General features: G+C 46.5%; 2 protein-coding genes and 2 non-coding genes across 14 annotated transcripts in view; 2 read left to right on the top strand and 2 right to left on the bottom strand.

Moving 5' to 3' along the window:
- LOC143329190 (nuclear receptor coactivator 2-like) overlaps window positions 1-5546 on the top strand; it is a 44887-nt gene extending 39341 nt beyond the window's left edge. For all 4 annotated transcript variants that reach the window (XM_076744974.1, XM_076744976.1, XM_076744977.1 and 1 more), the window contains exons 19-22: window positions 434-668; window positions 747-909; window positions 994-1068; window positions 1375-5546. In XM_076744974.1, coding sequence (XP_076601089.1) covers window positions 434-668; window positions 747-909; window positions 994-1068; window positions 1375-1386 — 485 coding nt within the window. In that variant the 3' untranslated portion in view covers window positions 1387-5546. The remainder of the gene's footprint in view (window positions 1-433; window positions 669-746; window positions 910-993; window positions 1069-1374) is intronic.
- A 1980-nt stretch (window positions 5547-7526) lies between these two features.
- The window catches only part of pfkpb (phosphofructokinase, platelet b), a 22999-nt gene continuing 3470 nt past the window's right edge, over window positions 7527-27055 (top strand). Inside the window, exons 1-21 of one of the 8 annotated variants that reach the window (XM_076745895.1) lie at window positions 7527-7753; window positions 11607-11680; window positions 12947-13024; window positions 13136-13325; window positions 13412-13577; window positions 13706-13750; window positions 13877-13985; window positions 16175-16270; window positions 16818-16910; window positions 17011-17136; window positions 17609-17673; window positions 17905-17974; window positions 18186-18221; window positions 19652-19798; window positions 20873-20943; window positions 21144-21231; window positions 23862-24014; window positions 25006-25170; window positions 26149-26210; window positions 26769-26880; window positions 27007-27055. The exon at window positions 27007-27055 is cut by the window's right edge and continues 51 nt beyond it. In XM_076745895.1, coding sequence (XP_076602010.1) covers window positions 7645-7753; window positions 11607-11680; window positions 12947-13024; window positions 13136-13325; window positions 13412-13577; window positions 13706-13750; window positions 13877-13985; window positions 16175-16270; window positions 16818-16910; window positions 17011-17136; window positions 17609-17673; window positions 17905-17974; window positions 18186-18221; window positions 19652-19798; window positions 20873-20943; window positions 21144-21231; window positions 23862-24014; window positions 25006-25170; window positions 26149-26210; window positions 26769-26880; window positions 27007-27055 — 2104 coding nt within the window. In that variant the 5' untranslated portion in view covers window positions 7527-7644. Of the gene's footprint in view, window positions 7754-11606; window positions 11681-12946; window positions 13025-13135; window positions 13326-13411; window positions 13578-13705; window positions 13751-13876; window positions 13986-15296; window positions 15393-16174; window positions 16271-16817; window positions 16911-17010; window positions 17137-17608; window positions 17674-17904; window positions 17975-18185; window positions 18222-19651; window positions 19799-20872; window positions 20944-21143; window positions 21232-22287; window positions 22441-23861; window positions 24015-25005; window positions 25171-26148; window positions 26211-26768; window positions 26881-27006 lie in introns of all 8 variants that reach the window. The other 7 variants (XM_076745894.1, XM_076745900.1, XM_076745893.1 and 4 more) reach the window with 7 other exon arrangements.
- On the bottom strand, window positions 14667-14755 carry trnar-ucu (transfer RNA arginine (anticodon UCU)). The gene is given in 2 exon segments: window positions 14667-14702; window positions 14719-14755. It is a non-coding gene; the product is annotated as a tRNA-Arg (tRNA).
- trnar-ucu (transfer RNA arginine (anticodon UCU)) lies at window positions 15034-15123 on the bottom strand. Its single transcript is given in 2 exon segments — window positions 15034-15069; window positions 15087-15123. It is a non-coding gene; the product is annotated as a tRNA-Arg (tRNA).

The raw sequence follows: 27055 nt of genomic DNA, 5'->3' as shown, positions 1-27055 counted from the left end.
CATATATTTCTTCAGGCTTTTTCAATCATTTCAAGTCCTTTTTTAAGCTGATTGGGTGACGGTGATGGTTGCATGACTCAGTGTTTATGATTCTAACCCTGCTAGAAAACAATCAGGACACCACATGCAGTGATTTCGTAGGTAGACGGCTCTGGTGGCGGCTCGGGTGAATCAAAAATCTTCTCTTTCCTTCTCTGTCCTTTTCTTTTATTGTCTTCTTGTGTCTTCTGTCAGTGTTTTAAATTTGTTTTGAAAGCTCTCTTTATCTCATGTGACCAGGGATGTTGTCTGTTGTGTACATTGAACTTGTTATCTTCAAGTTATGTTTTGGTCTTTCAATTGTAAATCACCTTTAATCATAAACTGGGTGTTAAGCACAGATTAACGTACCCGTCCATGCACTTTAAAACCTTTTATCTGCTCTGATTTGCAGGCATGAGCCAGCAGCAGCAACACCAGGACCCAGTGTCAGGCTTTCCCTGTGGGGCCACGACCCCACAGAGCCCCCTGTTGTCCCCGAGGATGGGCCAGGGTCAAAGCCCCATGCTGCAGCAGAACCAGGGTCAAGCTCAGCCCCAGGGCCCGAACCAGGGAGGCGCACCGGGCTACCATGCGAGCACCGACCTTAACGGATGGCCCCAACCTGCCACCATCTCCACCAGCAACAGGTAACAACAGATCAACAAATCACCACATCTGATGGGATGTGAGGTTTTGGCTAAATGACTCCTTTTGCCTCCTTCCAGCGTGTACCCACAACAGTCCCAGTCTCAATACTCCACACAGCCCAACGGAGGAATGTACAGCAGCAACAACAACATGAACCTGGGAGTCATGGCGAGCAACGGCGGCAACATGAACCAGATGTCAGGCCAGATGAGCTCCATGACCTCCATGAATGCTGAGCAGGTGAGAGATGAGCTGAGGTGCTGCCTGCTTAATCTTTATTTTTATCTTTGCCTTATATTTATTGTGTAATCCTCATCATTACAGGTGAGTGACAGCAGCCTGATCCTGGGGCAGCTGGCGGGAATTGACATGTTGACACAAGAGAGTGAAGCCAACTCTGTAAGTACAAGACTCTTGTTTTTGTACACATTACCTTATACAGTATATGAGAATGCTAAATTTGTCTTGTACTAATCCCACATAGTGTAGACAGTAGCTCAGAGCTATGGCACTCTGAGATGGTTCTCATCACATCTGTCAAACAGAGCACCTCGTTTCACCTTGATGGCCTGTTCTGATTTTAATTTCGGAGTACCTCAGGGCTCAATTTTAGGTCCAAATTAGTTCTCAGCGTTGTTACAGATAAAAAGACATAAAGGAGGCAAACGCTTCAGCACAGTCATCTCTTCTTTTCTGTCTTTCTAGAACTTCTGCTGACCCCGGCCGTGGCTGCAACACTCATGCAAAACCACCGAAGCCCACTCGGCTCAGCTGGTGGAGAAGCATCGAGGAGCTGAGGACACGTGACGGAAACACTGCTCGCTCGGTCACAGCAGCCAGCTCAGAGCCACTAAACAGAGAGGACATGTGAAGCATTCACCTCAGTGCGGCTTTCTTCACACCGATTTAACATTATATGCAAAAAATTGACTGGGAGACATCTGAACCATCCTGACAGCAAATGCACAACAGGAGGAAACCAGTAACACAGAAAGGATACTGGTTCAGGTCTGGGTTTGTGGGAAACACTGTATTTTAGTTATTGCTTTGATACCCACTAACTCAACAATACGCATTATATTTATCTGTATACTGTACTCTGCAGAGTCTCTCATAAAAACTGGTTTTCAAACAATCAGAAGAGCTGGAGCTGCAGCAGCCATGTTACTCTGCAAGTGGAAATGCAAAGCTCTACATCTCTGTGAGCTGCATGCATTCACGTTAGCAGGAGCTCAGCTGGACTGAATGCACACTGGACTTCATCAAGGATGTCTTTGGCACTTATATTTCAAAATACATAATGATGGTAGAGGTGCAAGTAGTAGCATCATGTTTTAGAGAAGAGACACAAAATGCTCCCTGCAGCATCTTTGAGACGAAGTGAGAAGGAGAACATCTGTGCATTTCAGCTCGCTGCAGTAAAACCTGCCATCGTTTCTCAGCTCCCGGCTGCTGAACATGGACCCACACACGCAGTGTTTGCTGATCTCCGGTCAGATGAATGTATTCCTGCTGTGATCCTCTGAAGCAGCGCATCCGTGACGTCGACGACGTCGCAGTTCGACACTGGAGAAGCGAACGGTGGCCGAGCGTAAGCGGCGCCTCTGGATTTTATCTTTTGTGAATCTGTTTTAGAGCCTGACTGAAAACGTCGAGTGAGGAGGTTTATGAAAAATATTTTACAGGTATTTATAGTTTTGAAGAAGTTTTAGAGATTCTTTGTACGGCGCAAAAAGTCAAGGATGTCTTTCTTTAAGGAAACCTCTCAAAATGGTACATTTTGATGTCGATTTTAAAATTAATATATTTCAACTGCTGTAGTTACAGGGGAGCTGCATCCCTATTTAATGACTTTTTGAATGAAGGTGAATGTGTATAGATAGTGTACATACAGATTTATAATTCCCTTTTCCCCTAAATGATACTGCAAGACAGCGGTTTTAGGCCAACAAACATTTCTCAGAGAGCAGAAACAATTCATCGGTCAAATGGAAAGTCAGCGCGCGGAGCTGAACGTCCACAATACGACAAGAGCGCGGGTCAATTCACGAGCTCGCTTCAGCGGCAAAGAATGTACTCAGAATAAAAGCTGAAGCCGCTCAGAATGTGAGCTAACTGGTTTTTAAGCTACAAATCAGCTGCCTGTTGCTTTTTTTCTACAGCTATATTGAGCTTGAATGTTGAGCTAAGCTAACTAGCTAACCTGCTGCAAGTAGCCTGAAGTTTCCCAGTGAAGCAGAAAAATGCTTCACGCTTCATAATTTTCTTCTCTTGCCTTTAAATTTGGACCCGATTTGGCGCCACCATCAGGACAACATTTGAATCTGTCGTTTATCACCAAATACCTGCAGAACTAATCCCATTCCCATCAGCCTCTGCGGCTCTACAGCGCTCATTAGCAACTCTTAGCATGCTAAGACGCTAAACTAGACGGTGAGCGTTGTGACAGAAAGTCTGTAGTCATCCAGAAACGTCTGTCCTCTCCGCCCTCTGAGATTTGACCGATGAAATTATTTCTGCCTCCAAAGCAGCTTTGCCTTTAAAACAACATGTGTGCAACTAATCAAACTCCGTGCTACTGCCATTCATTTTACGTTCACACTTCACCGGCCTGCAGGGGTCGCTCTTGTCTCACAGGCTGAAGCTCTCCGTCACACTGAAGGACAAAAAAAAAGTGTATTGTTTGTTGTGTTGGGTCTTTCTGGGAGAGCTTCTACAATCCAAATATTATATGGACTGGATGGACTTTTACTGGACCTCTAGCATTTTGGGAATCGTTCCATGAAATCAGTCTGAAAGGTGCTCAGTCTGTTCATTAGGTGCTGTCTCGTATAAGCTTGTGATTGTGAACAAAGCTGACTGTAACCAACATCGTGGATTTCTCGAAGCCGCCTGTCTCGTCTTCAGAAATCTGTAAAGCGCGTTCTGTAACATCGATGTACCATTACTTCTCTGCCCAGAAGAAGAATGTGAAAATGCAACCTGACTGCAAAGTGGAAGTTTCAGGACAGTCAGTGATACTCCAGCGTGGACGCATGTCGTCAAACCTCTGCGAGAAAGTGTAAGCCATGCAAATGTCCTGAATGTCAAACTGTCTGCAAACGTTTAAGGCAATCAAGAGCAGGCGGAAACACTCGTGTACAGTAACTCCTGATGTGTTAGATGAAGGTGAATTATTTTCTCTTGATTTTCACTCGCAGTATACACATATAATGAAGAACTTTCTTAATTCGTAGATGGATATTTTATCAATTGCAGAATACTCGTGTAAGTACCTTAAGATGCTAAAGACAAAGCATAATGCCTTAGATCTGTGATTCTGTCTGGTGTATAACTGTGAGGTTTACAGGTGTATTACATGTGTCACATACTGCTGAGTGAGTGTTTTACCACGTCATACTGTACGTTATGATAACAATAATAATAATATTAATAATAATAATAATAATGATAATAACAATTAGATGACCAGGATTTTTATATTTTCTCCCAAGAAGTGACACTAAGCTGTGTTAACCTGTGTATAAACTCATGGAAATTACTGTAATACTGTGTTAGCATCTCTAATCAAATGGTTTTCTTTGTATTTACACTGGGTTGTTGTACCAGCTGACGCAGTGTTTTTTTAAAGGGGCATTAAGTAACCTTTGACCTTTGCTGACCTCTGTTGGTGACCAGTGGGTACTGCAGCAACATCAGCACATCTCTAATGACATTTGAACACTTTGAGCTACGGTGGCCTGTAAATGACATTAATAACGTGCTCTAACCCTGACGCAGCACTGCTGTTTCTGACATTAAATGCTTACAGAGTTTAATTTTGGACAAACTTCCAGTCACAGAAACACAAAAAGTGCAGAAGTTCAGCTTCCCTCTGACAGCTGAGGAGCTTTCACATCAGAAGCTGCACCAAAAGCTTTTTCCATTTCACAAAAGAAGCTCTCAAACGTTACGTTTTGTAGCCGTAGAAAGACTCCAAACCTGAAGCAGGTTACACTGATTTAATGTCGATTTAAAGGATATATGTACATTTAAATAGAGGGAACGTAAAGTGAAGGCAGCTCGTAGCTTCTTCTTTGTGCACCAACTGCGCCATCTCTGGAGCTGTTCAAGGTCACATTTCTCTGAGATCTTTGTCGATATTGTCGACATTTCTCTTTTTAGATCTTCCTCTCATTTAGCTGTTTCCTCTTTAAAGCCACTGCGTGCAGATACCTGCAGAAAGGTGCCGTCAAACCGCTGCTTTCAGTCCACACAGCGGCTGCAGCGTCGCACTGGTGATGCTGGTCTGTATAAAACATCAATGCAGGCGGAAAACTCAAACTTTTCGCAGTGTTGTTGAAATGCCAGCAGTCGTCAGGATGTTTAACACTGACAGAAACATCATTCACTCAGCTTCTTGTAGCTTAACAGGGAGATTTTATAGCCTTTTTTTTTTAGCTGAAATGTTTGATTCTATAACAGTGGGGAAGAAGTTATTGGTTAAAACTACTCGTGCAGGTCAGAAGATTCAAATCTGGTTGACTTATTGCCCCTTTTGGAACAGTTTCAGAGCCTAAATACATAAATGTCTGAAGGTAATCACAGTACAAATGTCAATCAGAGCTTTATGTCAAAGCAGAGGGGGGGTGTGGCTGTTCCAAGTGTTCGTGCTTCAGCAGATCTCTCTCTTAAATCCTCCTCTCGGCCCTGATGTTCAGATTAAGTATCTCAGAGGTAACGCAGTCCGGTACAAGCAGTTTATTCAGAGTGTGTTATTATGCAAAAGTCCAGACGTTCACACCACTTTATGCAAGCTGTCGACTCTAATGTTGCTTTTGCCAATGCTGCTCGTTAATTTATGATTCATGCCACTGTAAATAAATTATTTTTATTGAGCCGGACTGTCTCTTTATTTCATCCGCGAGAAGCAACAGGAGCAGTAACGCACTGCAGACCTGAGGCCGACTGCCTTTCAGTGAATGAATGAAAAGACAATTATCCACAAAGTACTGATTGATTTTGTGTGTGTGTGTGTGTGTGTGTAGTGCTCACTTTACAGCAGCAGGAGGCGACGTGTTCCAGGGATTTAAAAGAACGGTGGTCATGTTTATTAAATATTCAAGCCACAGGGGATGATTTGGATTAGATGCATTATATCATTGATTAGCTGTTTGTCTATATCTGCTTTCTTGGCCTGTGTCACTACAGTACAATACAATTTCAACATGAAAATCCCCCGAAATGTTTTTTTTTTTTTTTTTTAATTTAAATGTTAATGAGCTGAAACCAAATGCTAATTAATTCTGATTATCAGGCTCTGCAGCCTCACTGGAAGTCTAAATATATACAGTTTATGTGTGTTTGTACATAATTTGCAATGCTAGAAACTTGTCAGGAGCTCTTCCAGGCCTCTACGAAGGACAAAGCCGGACTCCTGGTCCCATAGCCTTGACCTGCAACCTGTATAATAAAAGATATGGCATTGAGTTGCCTTGAGGAAAGTGTAGGATGCAGCACTTTTGGAGCATGTAGGGATATCTCTGCCTCACTTTTTCCAAAATCCTCTCACGATGGACAAAATACTAAATCACACACACTCAGTAGCTCCATGCGTATTTCCCTGTTATTCATCCACACATATTGATGTAAATCTTGAATGTAAAATAAGGAACTCTGTTTGGTGACACACCCAGATTCATGACATGTTAAAGAAGTTCCTTATTCTAAATGTTAAGTCTGCATTTAGAGAAGTAAGCCAAATGTCTTCGGTCAGGAGGACTTCATACTATTATAGTACAAGTACACATTGAACAGGACATATGTACACACTGTACTGCCTCCTCGTCTCCAGAGGAAAGAATTTAAAACTGGTCCAGGACCTGTTGTCCTCTGCATGGCCTTTCTAATCTAATCACACAGCTGCACCACCGTCTGCCAGCGGAGAACTGCTCCAACTTACTCTCAAATAAACCTTTTTGTCATGATTACATTATTATGAAATGTCATGACTATTCGCTGGTGACACGCGTGTGATGCCATATTGTGCTCAGAAAAAGTCACTGAGATAAAGTTTGCAGCGACTCAAGGTCATGAACTTCCTGAGAGGTCACAAATTCTGTCTAAAGTTAAAACAATCATGTAAAAACTTTTTAGGATAATAAGACACAAATACCAGAACTTTAGAATATCATTTTAAGAAATACACATTAAAGAATTATGAAGGACCACAGAGAAGAATCAGATTTCAACACCTGCGCCTTCAGTTCTTTGTTGCTGCCGTTACATAATTCATCTAATAATCTAATCTTGAGTTGCATTATGTCAACTTTTCACGCTCTTACAACACTCACTTTTCTTTTTTAGTGTTTGTATTTCAAAGAAATTCATGAATTGTCACTGGCAGTGAATTATTTCCTGACTGGAAAATTTAGTCTCCGCTGCAATTGGTTGGAATATAGTTCATGGTACCTAATCTGGTCGTCCATTGGTCGACTCAGCTGTCAGTCAGCAAAACACCTCGTTCATTGGCTCTCTGGCTCTGGATTTGCCTCAGAAGTCAGTCTCTGTCCAAAGAAGGACAGAAAACGAAGACCTCTCACTCCGAATCTATTTCGAAAATTGGGAACTGGATCAAAAGTGGCCTAAAGTTACAGATATTCTCTGTTTCAAAACATAACAGGCTCCAGATTAGCTTTGGCAGAATTAGTGGTAAATCAAATACTTATAGCAGAGGCAAAATTAAATATGTATACATATGTACTGTGTGTGTATATACATATAAAATGTAGAAGGTATAAGCGTCTCAGTCGATCATCTTCGTGAAAGTAAGATCTTTGGTCGGGGGGTGTGTACGTGCAGCTTGAGGGCGGCAACCACTGCAGTACTACTACAGTAGCTCTCCTGGCACAGATACAGACAGTAGTACTTGGCGCTTCGGGCTTGTTGGACTGAACATTTTAATTTTCTGGTAGGTGACCGGGACCCAGGACAGGCATGGCAAGCGCGGTCGTACCGAAGCGGCAGGACACCCGGAAATTTTTCGAGAATCTGTCCGGCGCTGGTAAATCCATCGCCGTGCTGACCAGCGGAGGGGATGCCCAAGGTAACGTCGCTTAGTATGAGTTCCATTATCGGACGGACTCGACCGAACGTACGAAATTCATCACCGTGACCTCGAAGTAACGTGACAGAAAATAAACAGCAGGAAAACACACTGAGCTTTCAAACAGTGATGTCTGACGGTATTTTAGAAACCGTCACGGCCGTTATGTTTGTTTTCTCAAAGCGGCACGTCCGCGAAATCACGAGCGTTAAGCTAGGTTAGCTAGTCTCAGTAAGAGATATTCATGTCGCTGTCGGCACTTTCGGTAAAATATAGTATGTCCCACTGTTTTAATGTCGGGTGGACGTTTTCTGAAAGTAATCGTCCGTATTTAATTTGGAAAAACGACAGAAGCGCGTCAGAGAGAGACCTGTCCGATAATGGATGCGTAGCCTGAAGCGTGTCCTCTGTCGGACTCGTTACGTTACAGTTACATTCTCCCGTGAAGCCAATCGCTTAATGTGCGCGTTAAAAAGGCTCCGTCTCGTGCTTGAAAAAGGAAAAGTTGGGTTCATGTTAATTAGTATACATATATATCCTCCTCTCTGGATATTGCCTGATTACTTACAGAGTGGTGAATGAATACATGGCGGTTATGCAACCTCTGACGCTCCCATTCACACTTCTGTCACACATTTTTACTGGATGCTGCTTTATTTATCACCGAGGTACAAAGATAGATTTACTAATCTATTATTACTGATAATCCAGGACTGTTTAAGGTTAGAGCAGGTGCTTTTGGATCACCTGGAAGCGGCACTAATATCAACAAGTGGTCGAAATCAGTGAATATTTCACAAGATTGAAACTCGCTTTTTATTCTGTTTGTGTCCCTCTCACACACCCTGTATGGGCTGTGTTTCCTGCACAGAATGGATGGCCCGTGTGTGTGTGTGTGTGTTTGTACGTGCACCTGCGTCCCTGTGCGCGCCCACGGTGCCAGCAGGGCATCTAATTTAATCATGACTGTAATATTTGTCTAATGTTCCCACCAGGAGTTCAGTCAGTCTGCGGTGACCTCACTGTAGGTCTAAATAACAGGATTTCTGATGCAGGACTTCCTGTGTTTGCCCTCATCGTGTAGTTTTTAGGTCTCGTGCTGCATTAAAAAACCCTTAAGAACTACGTGAGGACTGTTAGATGTGGCAGCACGGAAGTTTGCCTTCACAGAGTTCATGAGTACCCTCTCACTCGTGTGGATAAGTAATGGTGAAATACTCAAGAAGTCAAACTGACAGTGATGAAATTAACTTCCTGGGAAAAACGGCTCCTGCATCACCGTGGACGCGTAGAAACACGTGCCTTGCATCACTGACGATGAGTCGTGAGAGGACCAGTGTCAAGGTAGTCAAAGTGAGACACAGCACTTCCGTAGCAGTGTTTCACAATAAATATAATATGTTGCAGTCTGCGGCGCGACGCTTTAATTTTGAAGGGAAGCTCTGTCCTCTTCCGGTGTGTTTTCGCGCAGCTTTACTCATCCTGTCACGGAGGGTTGAGCAGCCTACGTGAGGAACAGCGAGTATGCAGGGATGTGCTGGTGAACAGAGAGAAAAAGAAATTAATTGAAATAAACAAGACAGTCTGCCCTTAAAGTGATGTTTTAAAGATAAATAAGATCATTACATGTTAATAAGTGGAATTTATTCAATATCTCCAAAGAAACGTGCTGCCTGTCAGCGATGCTCAGGCGCTGCTCTTCTCTCACTTTGTGGTGTTTTTGTGTGTTTGTAGTGCTCATCATCAGTGCGTGTATTTTTACTCACACACATTCAGCAGGATATCGTCCTCCTATGGTGTGTCTGTGTCTGGATGTTAACCTCAGCTGTGGTTGGCTGTTACATAACGCTGTGCCTATAGGCTGCCAGTGAGATGCTGTGATGTGATGGTCTCTCAGTGTCGCTGCAGCGTTTCACTGCACATCTGCCCTCACGCTGGATATTAGAGTCAGCCTGCGCCGTAACAACGCGCAGCAGTGTGTTTTCATCAGGTCTCACTGAAGCTGTGTGAAAACGATGCACAGCGTCAAACATCCAGCATCCTGAGTCTCAGTCATTCATAAAATCCGGCTGCTGGTTTGGAGTCAGGACTGCTGAGGAGCTGTTTCAGATGCCGGCACGTGGGCAGAGAGTTTCTGCCTTCTTTGACGTTGAATGAAATGAAACAAGCTGAAAGGTGAAAACTCACCTGAGTTGGTCGCCTTCTGTGTATGGAAGCGGTGACAGGTGGTCATGAGTAGATCAAAACTTTGACAGCCATCTTCAGTTTGAACAAACTTTCCATGAATTTCTGCACCCAACCTTTGCATTTCCCAAAATATCCGACCACACACACACACACACACACACACACACACACACACACACAGATCTGATCAGATGTTTAGTCATTCCAGCAGGCCGGAGGGGAGTGCTCACAGCATTCCCTCAGTTCTGTCTGTGTGTGTGTGTGTGTGTGTGTGTGTGTTTTATTCTGAGAGTACGGTCCGAATGCACGCACACACACAGAGGTGAGACGCGTTTGTGTGGTTCGTTGCACGTCCTTCATTTCTCTGTTTTCCTTTTAGTTGAACTCATTGGACGTTTTGTCCAATTCAGACCCCTTTCAGCCAATCAGCGCAGTCCCGGTCTCTTAGCAACACTAGCTCGTCCCATCAGTCCTCGTTAGCGTCCAGCGCTGCCTGAGAGCTCGCACACACACCGCATGTAACCTGCATTTGAATGTTGTAACTGAGGAAAAGGAGCGTTTATTTACTTACTGCTCGGCTTCTTTTTTGATATTCTTTCATGTGTTAAGTTATTTTCTTCTTGCAAACGTGCCAAACATTCCTCCAGCGCCTCATTCTGAGGATCTGCTGCATGTTTTGTCTTGAATGCAGCGGCTACGTGTGTGTCATGCAGTGCTGCCGTCTGTCCGAGCAGAGCCTGAAGCACGACACTGTCACCCAAGGAGTAGTCACGTCCGGTGTGCATTCTGCAGATAAGGGCCAGTGAATGGGCCGGCTTGTTGAATGCATGCGCTGTGGGAGGGTGTTTGGCTGAGAGGCCTGCTGGATGTGAGGGACAGCTTGTGCCCGCTGAGCCCGGTCTGCCACGCCTCAGTCATCGCTTCACATCAGACTGCCTCATGTAGCAGAAATGTTTGGTAATAATCAGGCTGATTCCTGGTCAGCTGCTCTGGAGACCGTTCAGCACGGACGAAAACACGCTATTTATGAGCTCCTGATGTGTGTGGACGCTGTGGCGCTGAAGCAAAATGTCAGCAGGTCACACAGTGCGTGTCTGAGCTTGTTGTCCGTCAGATATTGTTGATTAAATGATGATTGATTCAAGGCGCCCTCGTCCCCCCTCTTTCTTTTGACCTCTTTACCCCTCCTGTTGTCTCCTGGCCTGTCTGATGCTGTTATGTCCTCTGTTTTCTCTGTCTGTCTCTCTGCTTTCCCCGGAGTTGAGTGGAAGAAGGAAGCTTTGTAATCTTTCTTTGAAATCATAAAACATTTTTTTTTATGGCAAATTCAAGCACGGAGCTGAGAGTACCGCAGAAAAACTCGTTTCACAGGAGTTCGGCTGCAGGTGTTGATGTGAAATGTGGCTTTTAAAGTCTATTAAACGTGATTTTTTTAATGATCAGAAACAGATTTTTCTGCTGTTTTTCTGACGTTCTGTTCTTTCGGATCATTGGATTCACACAGGTTTTAATTATTTGCGTCCTTGTGAGAACGTCCCTCTTAGCCGGTCTTGGCAGGGATGAAAACTGAGATGCGTCCGCAGAGTTTGAGACAGGCTGTGAGATAACGTTGCAGCTCATTTGTCAAACACATCACTAACACTGACTCCTCTCTGTCTGTTCCCAGGTATGAACGCGGCGGTCCGGGCCGTCGTCCGAATGGGCATCTATGTGGGAGCAAAGGTGTACTTCATCCACGAGGTGAGGCCAGACCCATGACTGAGGCTCCAGACGGGCCTCCGGGGAGGCTCTGTGACTCAGTGACAGTGAGCTAAATTAGCACTGACGATTGGGGCTGCGGTGGTCTCTGAGAGAACCAGCAGGGCCCAGACCCCTGATATCGCCCTGCAGAGTCCTGCGTTACCTGGATTCGACCTTGAAAAGTTGAATCCAGGCTGAAATGTCTTAGCAAATAGCACATTTTACAGCCGGTGTTGACTTGAGAATGGAGGAGCGGTTATTGGATCACATTCAGCCACCACAATGGGCGATGCAGGTGATGGAATATGTACAGATTTGCAGGGAGCAGCAGTCTGCAGTGCTTTTCACGCTGTACAGGGGGGCTTTGGTAATAAAACACTGTATTCGATGCAGATCACGGCGCTTTGTCTCTCGCAGAAACAGCTCACGTTTGTTGATATTACCTTTAAATTGAAGCAGAGCCTGAGCCCTTTTCTCTTTCCCTGGTCGCTCTCTTGGTCATATTTCTGCTGGCTGGACGTCTTATTTATTCACAGTCCATAGAGGGAATTTCTGCTTCCTGTTTGAACTCCCTCGAGGGTCCGTCTGTGTTTGTGACCTTGTGGTAGTGAGGCAAATATTTGCACTCATATGGGTACTGAAGGTGTAACACAGACACAGAAAATTGGCTTGTTTTGATGCACATCAAAGCAATTCAAGTGACATTTTCAGTACAGAATAAAACTCGGCTGTGCCACATGAGGATAATCTGCAACAGAATCAGAAATCAGTGAATGAAAATCAGTAAATCTCTGTTTTCTGAACGTCTGAGAGTCGTTCCATATCACATGTCTGAGGATATATTTGCGATTTGAATGAGCACGACGCCACCGACGGCGGTGGCGGTGGACGATGGAGACGATCTGGTCTCAGTGTGGATATAATTGGATTACCGGGGGCAGGCTTCATCCTTCACTGTCTGCGCTGTCATCCCCATCAGCCGCGAATAAGCACCGAGCTGTGAGTAATGACAGCTGAGTGCCATGATGCCTTTATTTTGTTGTGGACTCTGGGCGGTGGTTTGCACAACGCTGCAACTAAAAAAGCACCTGAAAAGCATCACTAACCATCCAGAACATCTGTATTCAAGCTCTAATCCTATTTCGATGATACTGTTTTCACATATATTTAGAACTGACGTGTCCGCTGATGGTCACGGCGTCTCAGATGTTCCGTCATGTCATGAAGGATCCACTGAACGTTTACGGTGCTCGTGTCTCCTCTCAGGGGTACCAGGGGATGGTGGACGGTGGAGACAACATCAAAGAGGCGACGTGGGAAAGTGTCTCCAGCATGTTGCAAGTGGTGAGTTTTCCTCAGCTGGTTCAGCTCACGCTCTCTAGATGAAGCTGAAATGAACTGTCCACGAGTCCTCGTCCAATCAGCTCTTAAATTCAGCTCTTGCGTTTCCCTCAGGGCGGCACGGTCATCGGCAGCGCCCGCTGTAAGGAGTTTCGAACCCACGAGGGCCGCCTGAAAGCCGCACACAACCTGGTGCAGCGAGGCATCACCAACCTGTGTGTGATTGGTGGAGACGGCAGCCTGACCGGGGCCAACCTGTTCAGGGAGGAGTGGAGCGGCCTGTTGGACGAGCTGCTCCAGCAAGGTGACCGCTCGCCGCAGGGCTCGACGTCACGCCCCGCGGCGCTCCAGCTTCCTAACGAGAGCTCGTCTCCCTCTGGCGTTTTTCAGGTCTGATCGACAAGGAGGCGGCCCGCAGCAACTCGGAGCTCCACATCGTCGGCATGGTCGGCTCCATCGACAACGACTTCTGCGGCACGGACATGACCATCGGCACCGACTCGGCGCTGCACAGGATCATCGAGGTGGTGGACGCCATCATGACCACCGCTCAGAGGTGAGCAAATCCTGAGAGGAGAGATGCTGCGTCTCATTCATACGCTGAGCTGTGTCAACATCAGCTCCGCTGGGTTTCGCTGATAAGTGCTTTTCCTTGTTTCTGATGTTTTTTTTTTTTTTTTTCAGCCACCAGAGGACCTTTGTGCTGGAGGTCATGGGCAGGCACTGCGGGTAGGCGCCTCCCCGTGTGTCGGAGCACATCCATGCACATAAAACATGTATTTTGTAAGAAATGTAAGACTATTATTGAAATGTGTGTGTGTGTGTGTGTGTGTGTGTGTGTGTGTGTGTGTGCAGATACCTGGCCCTGGTCAGTGCTCTGGCATGTGGAGCAGACTGGGTTTTTATTCCAGAGATGCCTCCTGAAGACGGCTGGGAAGACAGCATGTGTCAGAAACTGTCTGAGGTAACACACACACACACACACACACACACACACACACACACACTATCAGTTATCTTTCTGTTTAATGTGGGTACTTATACTCAGACGTACACAGTAGTAATAGTACGCTTTATGTATCACAGCTGCCATTTTAGCTGTTTCTGTTTCAAAGTGGTGAATAATTTTTTGTTTTCTGAATTTCAGTGTCGTTCTGGAAACATGCAATTAATAAAAAAAAAAGTAATTTTAATATTTTTTTTAACAATAACATTATAACTCCTGAACAAGTGTAAGACAGCAGCTTAAACAGTTTGTTTGTAATGAAGAATCGTCTGTGGGAGGATGAGGAGGAGTCACGTACGTTTGTGTTGATAACTTAACTCAACTTTTTTGGAAATACTGTAAAATTGAGAATTAAAGCAGCAGCATGAAGGAATTTAGATTAAAATATTCCAAATCTAGCTTAAATTATCAACAGAATGTGAAGAAATTGGTCAAAGTCCGGCCAGAGACAGCCAATAGGACTGCGAGCTGCACGGCTAACCGAGCTCATGGCAGCTGCAGTTGGTAACCTTTAGTGGTTAATCTGCCGATATGCTGCCCCCTGTTGGTGTGGAGTCAGGTTTAAGTATTGCATCAAGTTTAACTTCACTGTGGTCCAGCAGCTGAAGGAGCTTTTGTTTCAAAGTCTCTGTACAAAAGCGACTCTGGTGGGACTCGAACCCACAACCTTTGAATCACATCTCATGTTGACTAGAAGTCCAATGCGCTATCCATTGCGCCACAGAGCCAGCTGGTTTTCGGTGACATGTCTTACACTGTAAAGCAGCACAGAGCCAGTTGTACTGTAAAAAATGTCAGAACATCATAACTCACAGTAACTCCCCAAACTACTACTGTGTAGTTCATCTCAGCTTCACTTGTACACTGCAAACACAACCCCATTAAAGGTACTACTTAATCAAGCTAAGCTAAACTGTTCCACATCACCCTTCAAACAACAACAGCTACTGAGAATGTCAACTTTAGAAATACTGATTTATCGATTTGAGAGAGTTCTGTAATAGAGCGACTCTGGTGGGACTCGAACCCACAACCTTTGAATCACATCTCATGTTTGACTAGAAGTCCAATGCGCTATCCATTGCGCCACAGAGCCAGCTGCATGTGACCGTGGAAACACCCGTGGACACACATCATTTTATAGATCTTTTTGCAGTGTAAAGTATTGTTATACTTTGACAGTACTCAATAGTACACTTAGGACACGCTCTCTGATGCTGATACGTTTCCAGTAGATCTGATGTCTTGAGTGTGTTTGTTGTCGTTCAGAGCCGATCTCGAGGTTCCAGGTTGAACATTATCATAGTTGCCGAAGGAGCCATTGACAGACAAGGACAACCCATAACCTCTGGTTTTGTGAAGGATGTGAGTAGAGCTCAGTTTCAGACTGACGCAGAGGGGAAACCAGAAGCTGGACCGGCTGGAGGATATCAACATGTCTGAAAAACAGACGGCGGCGTCTTCTAATGGTTTCTTTCTTCTCGTCCGGACACTTGCCACATTCTGAGAGAAGGCTTAGGTTTCTTCAGCTGCCATAAAACTCACAGCTCAGGCTGTCAGCTTGTAAATCAAAGCTAACTTTTAAAGGGCCTCTTACCTCAGCTGCTGGCCAGCTCCCAAACTGGCCCCACTCATCTGACTCAGCTTCATGCAGTTCCACGGGCTGACAGTCGGCGGCAGTAATGCGTTTAGTCATCTGTAAAGGTGCTGGGAAAAGGAAGAGAAGAAGAGTGCTAGCTAGCAAGCATGAATTGTTTGTTTGAAACAGTGGCTTCAAAACAGGGAAGAAATGCTTCAAATCCAGCCTGCGTGTTCATCTTTAAGCTAATCCTGTTTAATACACCAGCAGCTCTTTTAATGTTGTGCTGTCAGTCGTTCTCACAGGAGGTGAAACCTTGTTTCTCTGCTAGCATGCCTCATTGAAGACAGAGCACCAGTGTGTTAGCTCACCCAGCTAGCCGTCAATATGAAGCTTCTCCACAATGTGGCAAGTTCCTGCTGAAGACAGACAACCAGCCAGATGTCAAAACGTCCCGGTGCTCTTTACAGCTGATCTGTGATCGTCCTCCGTTGTGGGATCCAGCTTTTGGCCGTGCAAAACGTTTTCTGTCATGTTGTCAAATGCTTCTGCTTGTGTATCCCTCCAGAACCGCGCCGATAAGAAAAGGCTGAACATTATAATTGTTGCTGAGGGCGCCATAGATAGCCACAACAAGGCAATAACTCCCGATTATATCAAGGATGTAAGTACGGTGGAGCGACCTGGTCCGGTCCTGGACCCACAGATCCTCCTTCAGAAGCATGGCTTCTTTCTCCCTTCATGGCTTTTCTTTCAAAGTTTGTGTCCTCTATGTCATCGTTGTCAACGTTTCACACTTTTTGTACACTTTCCATGCACGTTACGTAATTTATTTTTCTGCTTCTGCACGTTCACGTCTGCATTCTTTGACGCTCGGTGACATGACAGGAGATGTTTTGCATGATTTCACCTTCTGTTTTTCACTTCAGTGTTTGACTCTTGCATGGTCCCTTTGATTTCTGCATTTTCTTACTGTTGTTTAATGTCAAGAAGCTATGAAATCTCACAAATGACGAGTTATATTAATGATATATTAAGACAGCTGAACTGTGCTTTTTATGGGAGTGTAGCCCTTTAAATTCACAGCTCTTCTGTTTAATAGCACTGACATGTGATAGGATGTAGTCATGTAAAGTAGATTTCACAGGATGTTATTGTGCTACAGACTTAATCCTCACTGTCGTCCCACTTCACTCTTCCTCCACGTCCAGCTGGTGGTTCGCTGCCTGGGTTTTGACACCAGGGTCACCATCTTGGGCCACGTGCAGAGAGGCGGGACCCCCTCTGCCTTTGACAGGATCCTGGTAAATCACAACATCGTTAACACTTTTCAGTGGAAACATTTGTCTGCGCAGACGTCCTGCTGCTCAGCATGAAGCTTTAAATGACCTCTGACCTTTGCAGGCCAGTCGAATGGGGGTGGAGGCAGTGCTGGCGTTACTGGAGGCTTCGGCCAGCACCCCAGCCTGCGTGGTGTCTCTGGTTGGCAACCAGGCTGTTCGACTACCACTTATGGAGTGTGTTCAGATGGTAAGAGTGTGAGTGTGTGTGTGTGTGTGTGCTGGAGAGACAGAGGTCATGCAAGGACCGCGAGGACACTGTGGAGTACAGTTAGTCATTTGGCACACGCTTTTATTTAGCGATGTACATCGAGGGCAGTTCTTGGGTTCAGTATCTTGCCGAAGGTCCACTTCAACATGTGGACTGCCGAGGCCAGGGAGCCGCCCGTACAGAGTCTAACACACTGATTTAGGGTATTAATCACTTCAGTTGGTTAAAATGTGTGTTTTCAGATCAGGTGTGTGGTTTGTGTCCCCTCTTGTAGTCTGCATGTGTCTTAAGAGGAAAGGGGTGGAGCAGTGGTGTATTCACTGGGTCCAGGCGCTCCCAGTTTGGCAAAACTCCACCTGCAAGACACCGAGCATGTCGGGGACGCCCTCAAACAGAACCGGGAGCCTGTCACAGCAGAAGGAACTAACGCTCTTTTGTGTTTCGCCGTCAGACTCAAGAGGTGCAGAAAGCCATGGATGAGAAGAAGTTTGAGGAGGCAGTGAGACTGCGTGGCAGGTACTCTTCAACTTCAGCTACTTTGATGCTGAAATGTGCAGATTCAGCTGCTTACACACAAGTTTAGATCCACATCGCTCTTGTTCTCTTGTCCATTTGGCAGACTGACCCGGTTTAGCTGTGATTGCGTTGATCTTTGATGGACTCTAAGTGTTTCTCTACAGCAGCAGCAGCAGCAGCAGAGCTGACCTCCATCGTGGCTAACTGTGTTTGAACGTCTGTTACCTGCAGGAGCTTTGAGAACAATCTGACCACCTACAGACTCCTCTCCTACCGGAAGGCAGATTCTGAACTTCCAAATGTAAGTACCCTCACCCCCAAAGAATCCAGACTCTGATTACATCAATCAATCAGATGGTCACAGTTTTAATTCCTCTCATGTATCTCTCCACCAGCGGCTCTGACATTTGTTCGGTAGCATGAGGTACTTCCTGTTCAGGTGCCTTGTGGGTGCTGCAGTCTTTTTGTGACACTAACAGAGTCTGTTTTCCTGTGACTGTCTCTGTCCTGAGGGAGAGGAGGAGGCGGGTGATGAAGAGCAGTGTGATGTATGTGATGAGTAATGAGGCCGCAGCTTGTGCAGGCGTAGCTCACAGAGCTTCTCAGCAGCTAGTTAAGACCTTTAGTTCATCCTTCTTACTCACTCTGGCTTCTGACCTGCTCCACGCTGAGATAACCGTCAGTTACAAAGAGGAGTGGGTTTCAGTTCTCTGCTCAGTATCTCCTGAGTGTTTTCTGTATGTGGTGACACAAAACGACAGCGTCAGCGCTCATCATCTGCCGCCCTGTCTGTCTTTGCTTATTTCTTCACGGCTCTGCTCAGAGGTAGACGTGTAAAGAGTTGCTTTACTGCTTCAGTGAAGGACAATCACAACGTCTGCTGTGATCTGCTTCACGTGTACCTGATGCAGCCCTCCTCTCCGCGGAGGCCGTGGCTGACTGTGTCTCTGCTTCCTCATGAGTCAAAGTGGACAGGCTCCGTCCTCTCTCTGTTCGAAACGGTCAGTGGCTGCAGAAGTGAAAGCTGGTTTAGCTTACTTTGCATCTGAGCATACAGTCAACAAAGTTATGCTTTAGAACAGGAAATGTTTGAAGAGCTGTGAGACCAACAAGCTGACCGAGCGTTCAAAGCCAGCTGTTCACACCTGACAGTTTTCTACACCCAAATAACACAGATCTACTGTGAACCCGGTGTTGTGAAATACTTACTGATCAGCTACGTCATGCTCAGAGTTCAGCTGAGAGTTGGACACCTGTCCATTTTGAGCTTCTCCGCATCTGTTCTTTAATCCGACCCAGTTAAAGAATCGCAGGAGGAAAAACTTTCAAACCTTTGACTCGACTATGAAACCACAAATCCCAGCGAGGCGTTTGTGGCTGAGTGTGTGAGGCTTGTGGTACACACAACTCAAATTCAGACCATGTGCACTCTGACGTTAGGGGTTGAAAATTGCTGTGCAGCAGTTTTGGATTGTGCCTGAATGACACTCAGCAGCAGGCGGCACAGGTGAGCTCAGTTTTGATATGAAGGAGACTTTGGATGGTCAGTTTGCTGCTTCACTGCGTCTTTTAGCAGCATGTGGCTTCTTGCATGCGAGGGGATCTTTGCCTGCTGCTCTCCTGCTCTGAGGCAAAGTCTCGCCTGCCTCCTCAGCAGTAATGAGACGTGATGGTATTATCAGGCGGTGGAGACGAGCTGTGCTGTCAGGCACGGGCGACAGCGGCTCCAAATCCACGCCGCTGCGGTCGCCTGCAGTTAGTTTTGTCCAGCTGGACTTCCTCATGCCTGCACAGAATCCCTGCTCGTCTTCATCGCCTCTCAAAGTTGCTGATATACCATCTTCTTCAACACGCTGTGGTTGTGCACTGAATGTGCGGCTCACGGCCGACGTGTGACGTGTTTTTCAATGTGTCAAAGCTCTTTCTTCACTCTCTCGCCGTGTGTTTGTGTGTGACCGCTGCTCTCTGTCACCCACAGAGCTCCTTTAACGTTGCAGTGTTGAACGTCGGCGCCCCGGCAGCAGGCATGAACGCCGCCGTGCGTTCTGCCGTCAGAGTGGGAATCACCGAAGGCCACAAAATGTTCGCTGTCAACGACGGCTTCGAGGGATTCTACAAGGGACAGGTAGGAGTCCAGCTGACTCATGTGATCATAAATGACTCGATTTTCTGTTCATCAACTCAAACTAATGGTATTTTCCCCCAATTAAATGGTTTTTTGGAACATTTTTACTCTTTTCTGCAATAATCTTCTAAAACAGTATGTTTGATTTTCGTTATTTCCTGGCACAGCAGTCAGTAAAACTTTCCCTGCTGCAATTTGTCAGAATGGAAGAATAGAAGTTTATTCACCCTGAATAAATATTGCAGTTCTGCTGTCAAACACCTTTCTCAGGTATGTGCAGAATGTTATTTGCCACCGACACGTTAAGATACCTGAAAACGTGACTGTGGTCAAACCGCTCTGAACGCTGTGACTGCAGCTGTAAACCTGCGTCACACTGCTAGCACTCTGTATGAAGAGTACACACCAGGGGTGAGCTGCACGCCTTGGAGGTCACAGTGACCAGCAGCAGGAAGCAGGAAGTGGCGTTGCGGTCCCTCTCTGCTGCGCTGGCTGCAGTGATAAGACTTAAGGGTGTCCAGATAAATGGTGCCGCTTACTGTAAGCCAATTACTCCGCTCCCACAGCGGCCATAGCATGTAAACACACACGCAGCCGTCTTCGTCTTGGTCGCTTTCTCCTGGTCACGCTCACTCTTTCCACAAACGCGCACTTTTCCCGTCGTGCGGAGAGCAGCAGCAACCTGTTAAAGGCAACAACGCTCTGAAGGCGGCTGTCCTATAGAAGGATTAGACTTGATTGAAAAGTGGAGCCGTGATCCCGGACTAAAGCCCGGCTAAGTAGGACACTGATAAACGCAGAGCTGCTGGGTGGATGTGCAGTAACACACGACACGGCAGATCTGAGATCTGTGCGCTGCGCTCGAGGCGGCGTCCCTGTCAGACAGAACACGCTGTCAGCAGTGTTCAAGGGACTGTCTCCTCTCCAGAAGGGGGGGGGGGGGGGGGGTCTGTGTATTATCACCTAACCATCAACAGAGGCTGAATGTTGACGTTCAGCGTTTGCAAAGTGACGTCGTTTCAGCCAAAATGAATGAAAACACGAAGATCTTCTGTTTTATTTTTTTAAAATCAGATCAAGGAGATCAAATGGGGAGATGTCGGCGGATGGACGGGCCAGGGGGGGTCGCTGCTCGGGACCAAGCGGTAGGTCGAAGCTGGAGAAAATACCGTTTGTGATGATTGTCGACGAGTTTAGTTTTCAAGGAGCGAGACAGATATTAAATTACTCACCTTTTCCTGAAATATCGCTCTTGCAAATTTACTGTATATCAGCTGAACAATGCATGACTCTGAAACATCTTAACAGGGTTAAGGTACTGAATTATTTCCTCTCTCCACACCAGAACTCTGCCAGGCAAACATCTGGAGAAAATAGCCGAGCAGATGAGGATCCATAACATCAACGCTCTGCTCGTCATCGGAGGATTTGAGGTCTGTAGCTTTACCTGGTTTTTGAGCAGTTATTCATCTCAATTTCACAATATTTGATCTTTGAGAACATCTCGATCAACTTGTTTTCTTGGTCAGTATTTTGTCGTATTTCTTTCTGTTTCAAAAAAGCTTCTGATAATTGCATAAAAGTTGCATAAACAGGATAAATGTGAATTATTTTCATGGATCAGCCTTGTTGCTCCTGCCGTTACGTGCTGTCTCTTTCCAGATGCATTCACTGTGTTTCGTGTTAACATTCATTTCATTTTCACTGATTTACCCTTTGTGACGTTTCAGTTTTAAAAACTGGCTTCTAACTATATAAATGTCGTTTGAAGAGACATTTAAGACACATGGAAACGTTAGCGGCTCTCTCCTTGTCCGTCCACACGCCTACTTCAGGGTCAAGCTGCAAAGCCAAACCTGGAGATGATTTGTACAAAAACTCAATACCAGTCATAAAAAGGACTTAAACCAGTGAAAGAAGGTTTTATTATTCAGCAGAAGACTCAAGTCGAGGTCTTTTGTGATGAATCTCCCAAGTTTGAACCTTAATGCTAATTGAAAGTTAAACTTTATAACATGCGGCATTAATTTAAACAAATTTCAGAATTGTAAATAAAACAAAATTAAGCAGTAAAATCGTAAATAAAGTCAAAATAAAAATTCAATTTTCAGCTGTTTGACTTTGGCGGCTTGTCCAGAGCGTGAACGCTGTGCCTCACTGTGATTGGTCAGGCTCTCTCCTCTTGGCTTCTCCCACGCTGTCCGTCCCACCCGCCATCACTGCCACTGAGCTTCCTCAGATCCGCCTCCCACCATCAGCCCCCACGTAACTCGATGTGGAGTTAAGACCCCCTCCCCATACACCTGCCCCCCCGGTTTATGTCTGCATGTTCCCAAATACCCAGTGTCCAAGTCTACGCTGTGTCCTCTTGTCCACTGTGCCTGTAAAGACCTGGACGTTAGGCCACTTCTCTGTCCTCCCACACCTCATTCCCTTTGTCTGTGCGTCCTCACCAACAACCAATAAGACGCCGCCTCTCACTGCTGCAGGCCTACGTGGGATTACTGGAGCTCTCTGCTGCGCGGGACAAATATAACGAGTTCTGCGTGCCCATGGTTATGGTCCCCGCCACCGTCTCCAACAATATACCTGGTTCAGACCTGAGCATTGGCTCAGACACCGCTCTGAACGCCATTACTGATGTAAGTGCGGCTGCGTTAGAGAGCGTATGTGTGTGTTTGTCGTCGGACCTAAGACACACACACACACACACACCGCCCGGCCTGTCAGAGTTTGGGGCTTCGCTGACCGACAGCTCGCATCCTCACATCAACAGTCACATGAAGGGTCACATGACTCTGACACAGATGTTTTGGTGATGTTACACTAAATAGTGACATTTTAATATTTGCTTCCTGGTTGGCTGTCAGTGTTTTATGTCTAAAAGCTCTTGTAGTTTGGGCAAAGATAAGTCATGAGGATCATGCTTCTGTAGTGTTTCGTGTGTAAACACACGCAGGCCGACACTCAACAGCCAAACCTGCAAGCGTGATTTGCATAGACGTCAGTGGAACGAACAGGCTGACACGTGAACACGAGAGGCATGAGAGCAGGACAGCTTCTTGCAGTAGATTTTTAAATATCTTTGAATTACAGCACCGTGTTGTGTTTAAGGTCACAGTGCTGAACGATGCAGCAGGTCTTATCAGACAGTTAGCAGAGTCCAGCTAACATCCACACACACACACACACACACACACACACACAGAGCGTCAGGACACAGAAAAGCCTTGTTGCTGGTTGCTGTCGGAGGCGAGCTGGTCAGCGGAGGTCCCAGGTAAGTGTTGGGCATGCAGTGACGTGTTGTGGCATGTTGTTGGCGCGTGGCCCTGGCGTGTTCTCTGTTTGTTTGGGAAACAGCAGGCAGCTCTGCTCGCTAACGGCAGCGGGTCGGTGTGGTTGGAGAGTCAGTCTGCATGCTGTGTGGGCATGAAGGCCGGCATCGCTGAATGCGGCCGACGTTTTCGCCTTGTTTTGAAGCAGGAAAGGTCTGACTGAGTCCCTTCGCTCCCTGTACTTAAAAGGAAACGTCGCTCAGGCTCTGGAGTCCCACCTCAGCCTTTATCTCGTCACGTCAACACCGTTACATGTCAGCCAGGGTGAACCTCCCAACCCCCCGTCCCTGTCCCGCCTCCTCTTAGCCAATGGGAAGCCAAAGCCCCTCGTCACCTGGAGAGAGCCAACCAGCAGCACACACACACACACACACTCACACACACACACACGTTACAGAGCTGCATCTTCGTGGTCTCAGTTTGATTTCCTGGACTCGTGTCCTTCATGAAGTGCTGATGGCGCTCAGGCTGCTCTGAACCTGCTGACGCCTCAGCAGCATTTCTTGCTTCATAGCTGCAGAAATAGTTTATTAAATATGCAAATGAATACATCGTTCATACTGTAAACAGTGAGAAGGTGACGAAGGATACAAGCCGAGGGAGCCGCTGGGCCACGTGAAGCAGCCTGTAAACACACTGTAGTCTCCCACACGAGGACACACTGACATGTCTCAGCATGCAGGGTGCCCCCTGGTGGTCTAACCTCATATTACGCCCGCCACCATCAGGCCTTTGAGTCCCTGCTGCAGCTGTACGAGGCCCGGGCCGACTACGAGGAGTTTTGCATCCCGATGTGCATGCTGCCTGCCACCATTAGTAACAATGTGCCCGGCACCGACCTCAGCATCGGCGCCGACACGTCCCTCAACGCCATCGTGGAGGTAAGAGCCCAGACGGCATGAAGGAGACAGAAACACGATCAAAGGGAGGGATTCTGCAGTGTTTAACGATGACTGTTAATGTGACGAAGATCAGCTCAGCAGAGTCTGGAGTGATGAATGAAGTGAGTGTAAAGTCAAAAGGTCAACCCAGAATTTCTCAGCCGAGGTCTGGATTGATGCACATAAACGATTTTCCAGACCTGATGTACTGATGTGTTTGTCTTCCCCAAAGGATATTTACGAGGCCAAGTGTTGATAGTTTGACAAAGCTGCTGTCGCGTTTTTGGTTCGAAGCCTCAGTTAAAACAGCAAAATCAGACAAAAAGTGAAGGAAAAACATCAGTGAAAGAAATCAAACAGCAGATTATCCTGAAACATCTTTTGGGAACGACAAAGACCAGAGACAGCAGAGAAATCCTGGGTTCACCTGTTCACAGTCAGTCCTCAAACCATCCGTTATGATCCCAGTTCACCTGCTGAGCCTGTAGAGACGCGTGAGGCTAACAGGTGAAGCCACAGCCGGCGTGTGAGTACATTTTCCTCTTCGTCCGAAATGCTGAACTCCAAAGACCACAATGCCTTGCATGTGAGTGACTGCTGCTCTGTCGTGCTGGTGGTTTATTTTGGAAGCAGTTCTGTGTGAAGAGTCTGTTTGTGTTGGAGTTCGTCAGAAGCTGCTGATCAGCGCTTTGCCTCCAGATGAGTGAAGTGGTTGCATGTCCACTCGCCGTGTGATCGCCTTCATCATCTGAAGTAGAGCCGCAGCTGATCGGTATCATCGCTTCTTCTGTTTAGATCGATCGTTCAGCCTGCAGACACAGCTGACACCTTCAGCAGATGTGCAGAATTTTTCTCAAGTAGTCACTTTTCTGTTGAGTACCGGACGAGTTGACTGATCACTGCAGCTCTGCTTTAATGTCTTTTGTTGTTGCGTGTGCTGATGAAATCTGCCATTTGTCCTCGCAGTAACACAATAATCTGTGTGATTCAGACATGCGATCGCATCAAGCAGTCGGCCAGCGGCACCAAGCGGCGGGTCTTCATCATTGAGACCATGGGGGGCTACTGCGGCTACCTGGCCACCGTGGGCGGACTGGCCGCCGGCGCCGACACCGTCTACATCTATGAGGAGCCATTTGACATCCGAGACCTGCAGGTCAGAGTTGCGTGGCGGGACTGTCTCACCCAAATGTTCAGTAGAGCTGAGATCAGTGTCCACACCAGCGGCTGCAGCAGCTTCCAGCTCGTCACTGCCGCTCTGCAGGTTTCAGGAGTGTGCAGGTGACCCAGATTATGGCAGTGCGCATGAAGCAACTTATTAATAACCTCTGAGCTGCGTCAGTCATCCTGACAGACAGATCCCATCAACGCAGATCAGGGCGGGTTGATGAGACGTCAGAGCTGCCGCTGCGCCAAATTTCACCAGGATCCAGCTCAGTACAACTTTATTGATCCAGTTAAGGGCAGTTAGAAACAGAAGCTACATCGCTAATGTTTTCTTAACATCCTGACTTTGTTTTAGCTTCTAATCACACTTGTTTTCTTTTATTTTTGAATTCTTTCGTGAAGGTTTTTACATACTTTTATAGTAGCTGCTCTGTTTTTATTGCCTTGTGTGAGACACTTTGTTCTCACATGACACAAACGATACGCCAACATGTTGATGTGCTACATTATAACATGAGTACACCTGGCAAAGTACTCAAAAATGGCTTCTGTGGTAGTTTTCTGCTACAGTAGGCGTCTCCAGGACCGTACCATGATGACACACACTCACATGGTGCAAACACCAGCCACACTGTGGCAGCTGGTAAATAAACCATAGAGCAGCAGCAGAGATTAAAACTGATGCTCTTATATTAGCAAAAATAGTTCAATCTAAGCTAATACTACAGATGGAAGCAGCCCTACGACAGCCAAGCCTTCCCTTTGCGGTGAACCCACGCTTCTCTCCATCAGACGGTTAGAAACAGGGAATGTGGCGCCCTCTGGTGGTGCACACGCCGCCCTGCACTCCTCAGTGTGTGCGGAGTGATGAGGCGGAGGCGTGTGATTCGCGGCTGATCGGCTGCTCGTGCAGGTTGCTCTTCACCGGCGCTGCGCTGTAACGCGAGGCTTCGCTCTGTGTTTTCAGGCCAACGTGGAGCATCTGACGCAGAAGATGAAGACGAGCATCCAGAGGGGCTTGGTGCTCAGGTGAGGCTCAGCGCTCTAATGCCAGTCAGTTTGCTCTTTGTGTGTGTGTGTGTGTGTGTGTGTGTGTGTGTGTGTTACATTTCCACCACTGTTTCCATGGCATTACCTTGCCCTGAGAGTGTGTGTGGGACTGAGAGAGAGAGCAGGAGTGTAAAAATATTTACTGATTTTAATGAGAACTCATTTACATTTCGTGATTCTTGTAAACAAGTTATTTGTTTTCAGGTAATTACACAAAAACCATCCGGACTTACAGTATGCTGAAGCTGATCGACCTCGCAGAGTTTACTTTATGTCATCTGTTGTGGCTATTTTAGTCCACTGCACCATCGCACGGTTTAAATTGCTCCCAGCAGGACGCAGGTCCGTGGAAATAGGACAGGTGCAGCGTTTTGGACAGTGTGTAGGTGACACTGCGCGCTGAGGTTTGCGCCGGCGTCATTTCATTATTACAAGACGCGCTCGGGCGCAGCGGTGCGTCGGGACGGCAGGCCGAGGCCTTGGCTCAAGGGCACGTGAGCACGAGGACACTTAGTCTGCGACGTTTGTGTGTTTTAGAAATGAGAACTGCAACGAGAACTTCACCACCGACTTCGTCTACCAGCTGTACACCGAGGAGGGACGAGGAGTGTTCGACTGCAGGAAGAACATCCTCGGTCACATGCAGCAGGTTGGACACACACACACACACACACACACACACACACACACACCCCTTTACTTTACTGTATTTGTATAGTAAAGAAGAATCCTCCTCTTTAATAGTGTGACGTTATATTTGTCTTTCTTTTCTCAGGGAGGAGCTCCATCTCCGTTTGATAGAAACTTCGGCACTAAAGTCGCTG

Source organism: Chaetodon auriga, chromosome 12 (genome assembly GCF_051107435.1).
Source record: "Chaetodon auriga isolate fChaAug3 chromosome 12, fChaAug3.hap1, whole genome shotgun sequence".
NCBI classification, from domain to species: domain Eukaryota; kingdom Metazoa; phylum Chordata; class Actinopteri; order Chaetodontiformes; family Chaetodontidae; genus Chaetodon; species Chaetodon auriga.
The sequence above is the reverse complement of the archived record's forward strand: the minus strand, read 5'-3'. Positions and strand labels throughout refer to the sequence as shown.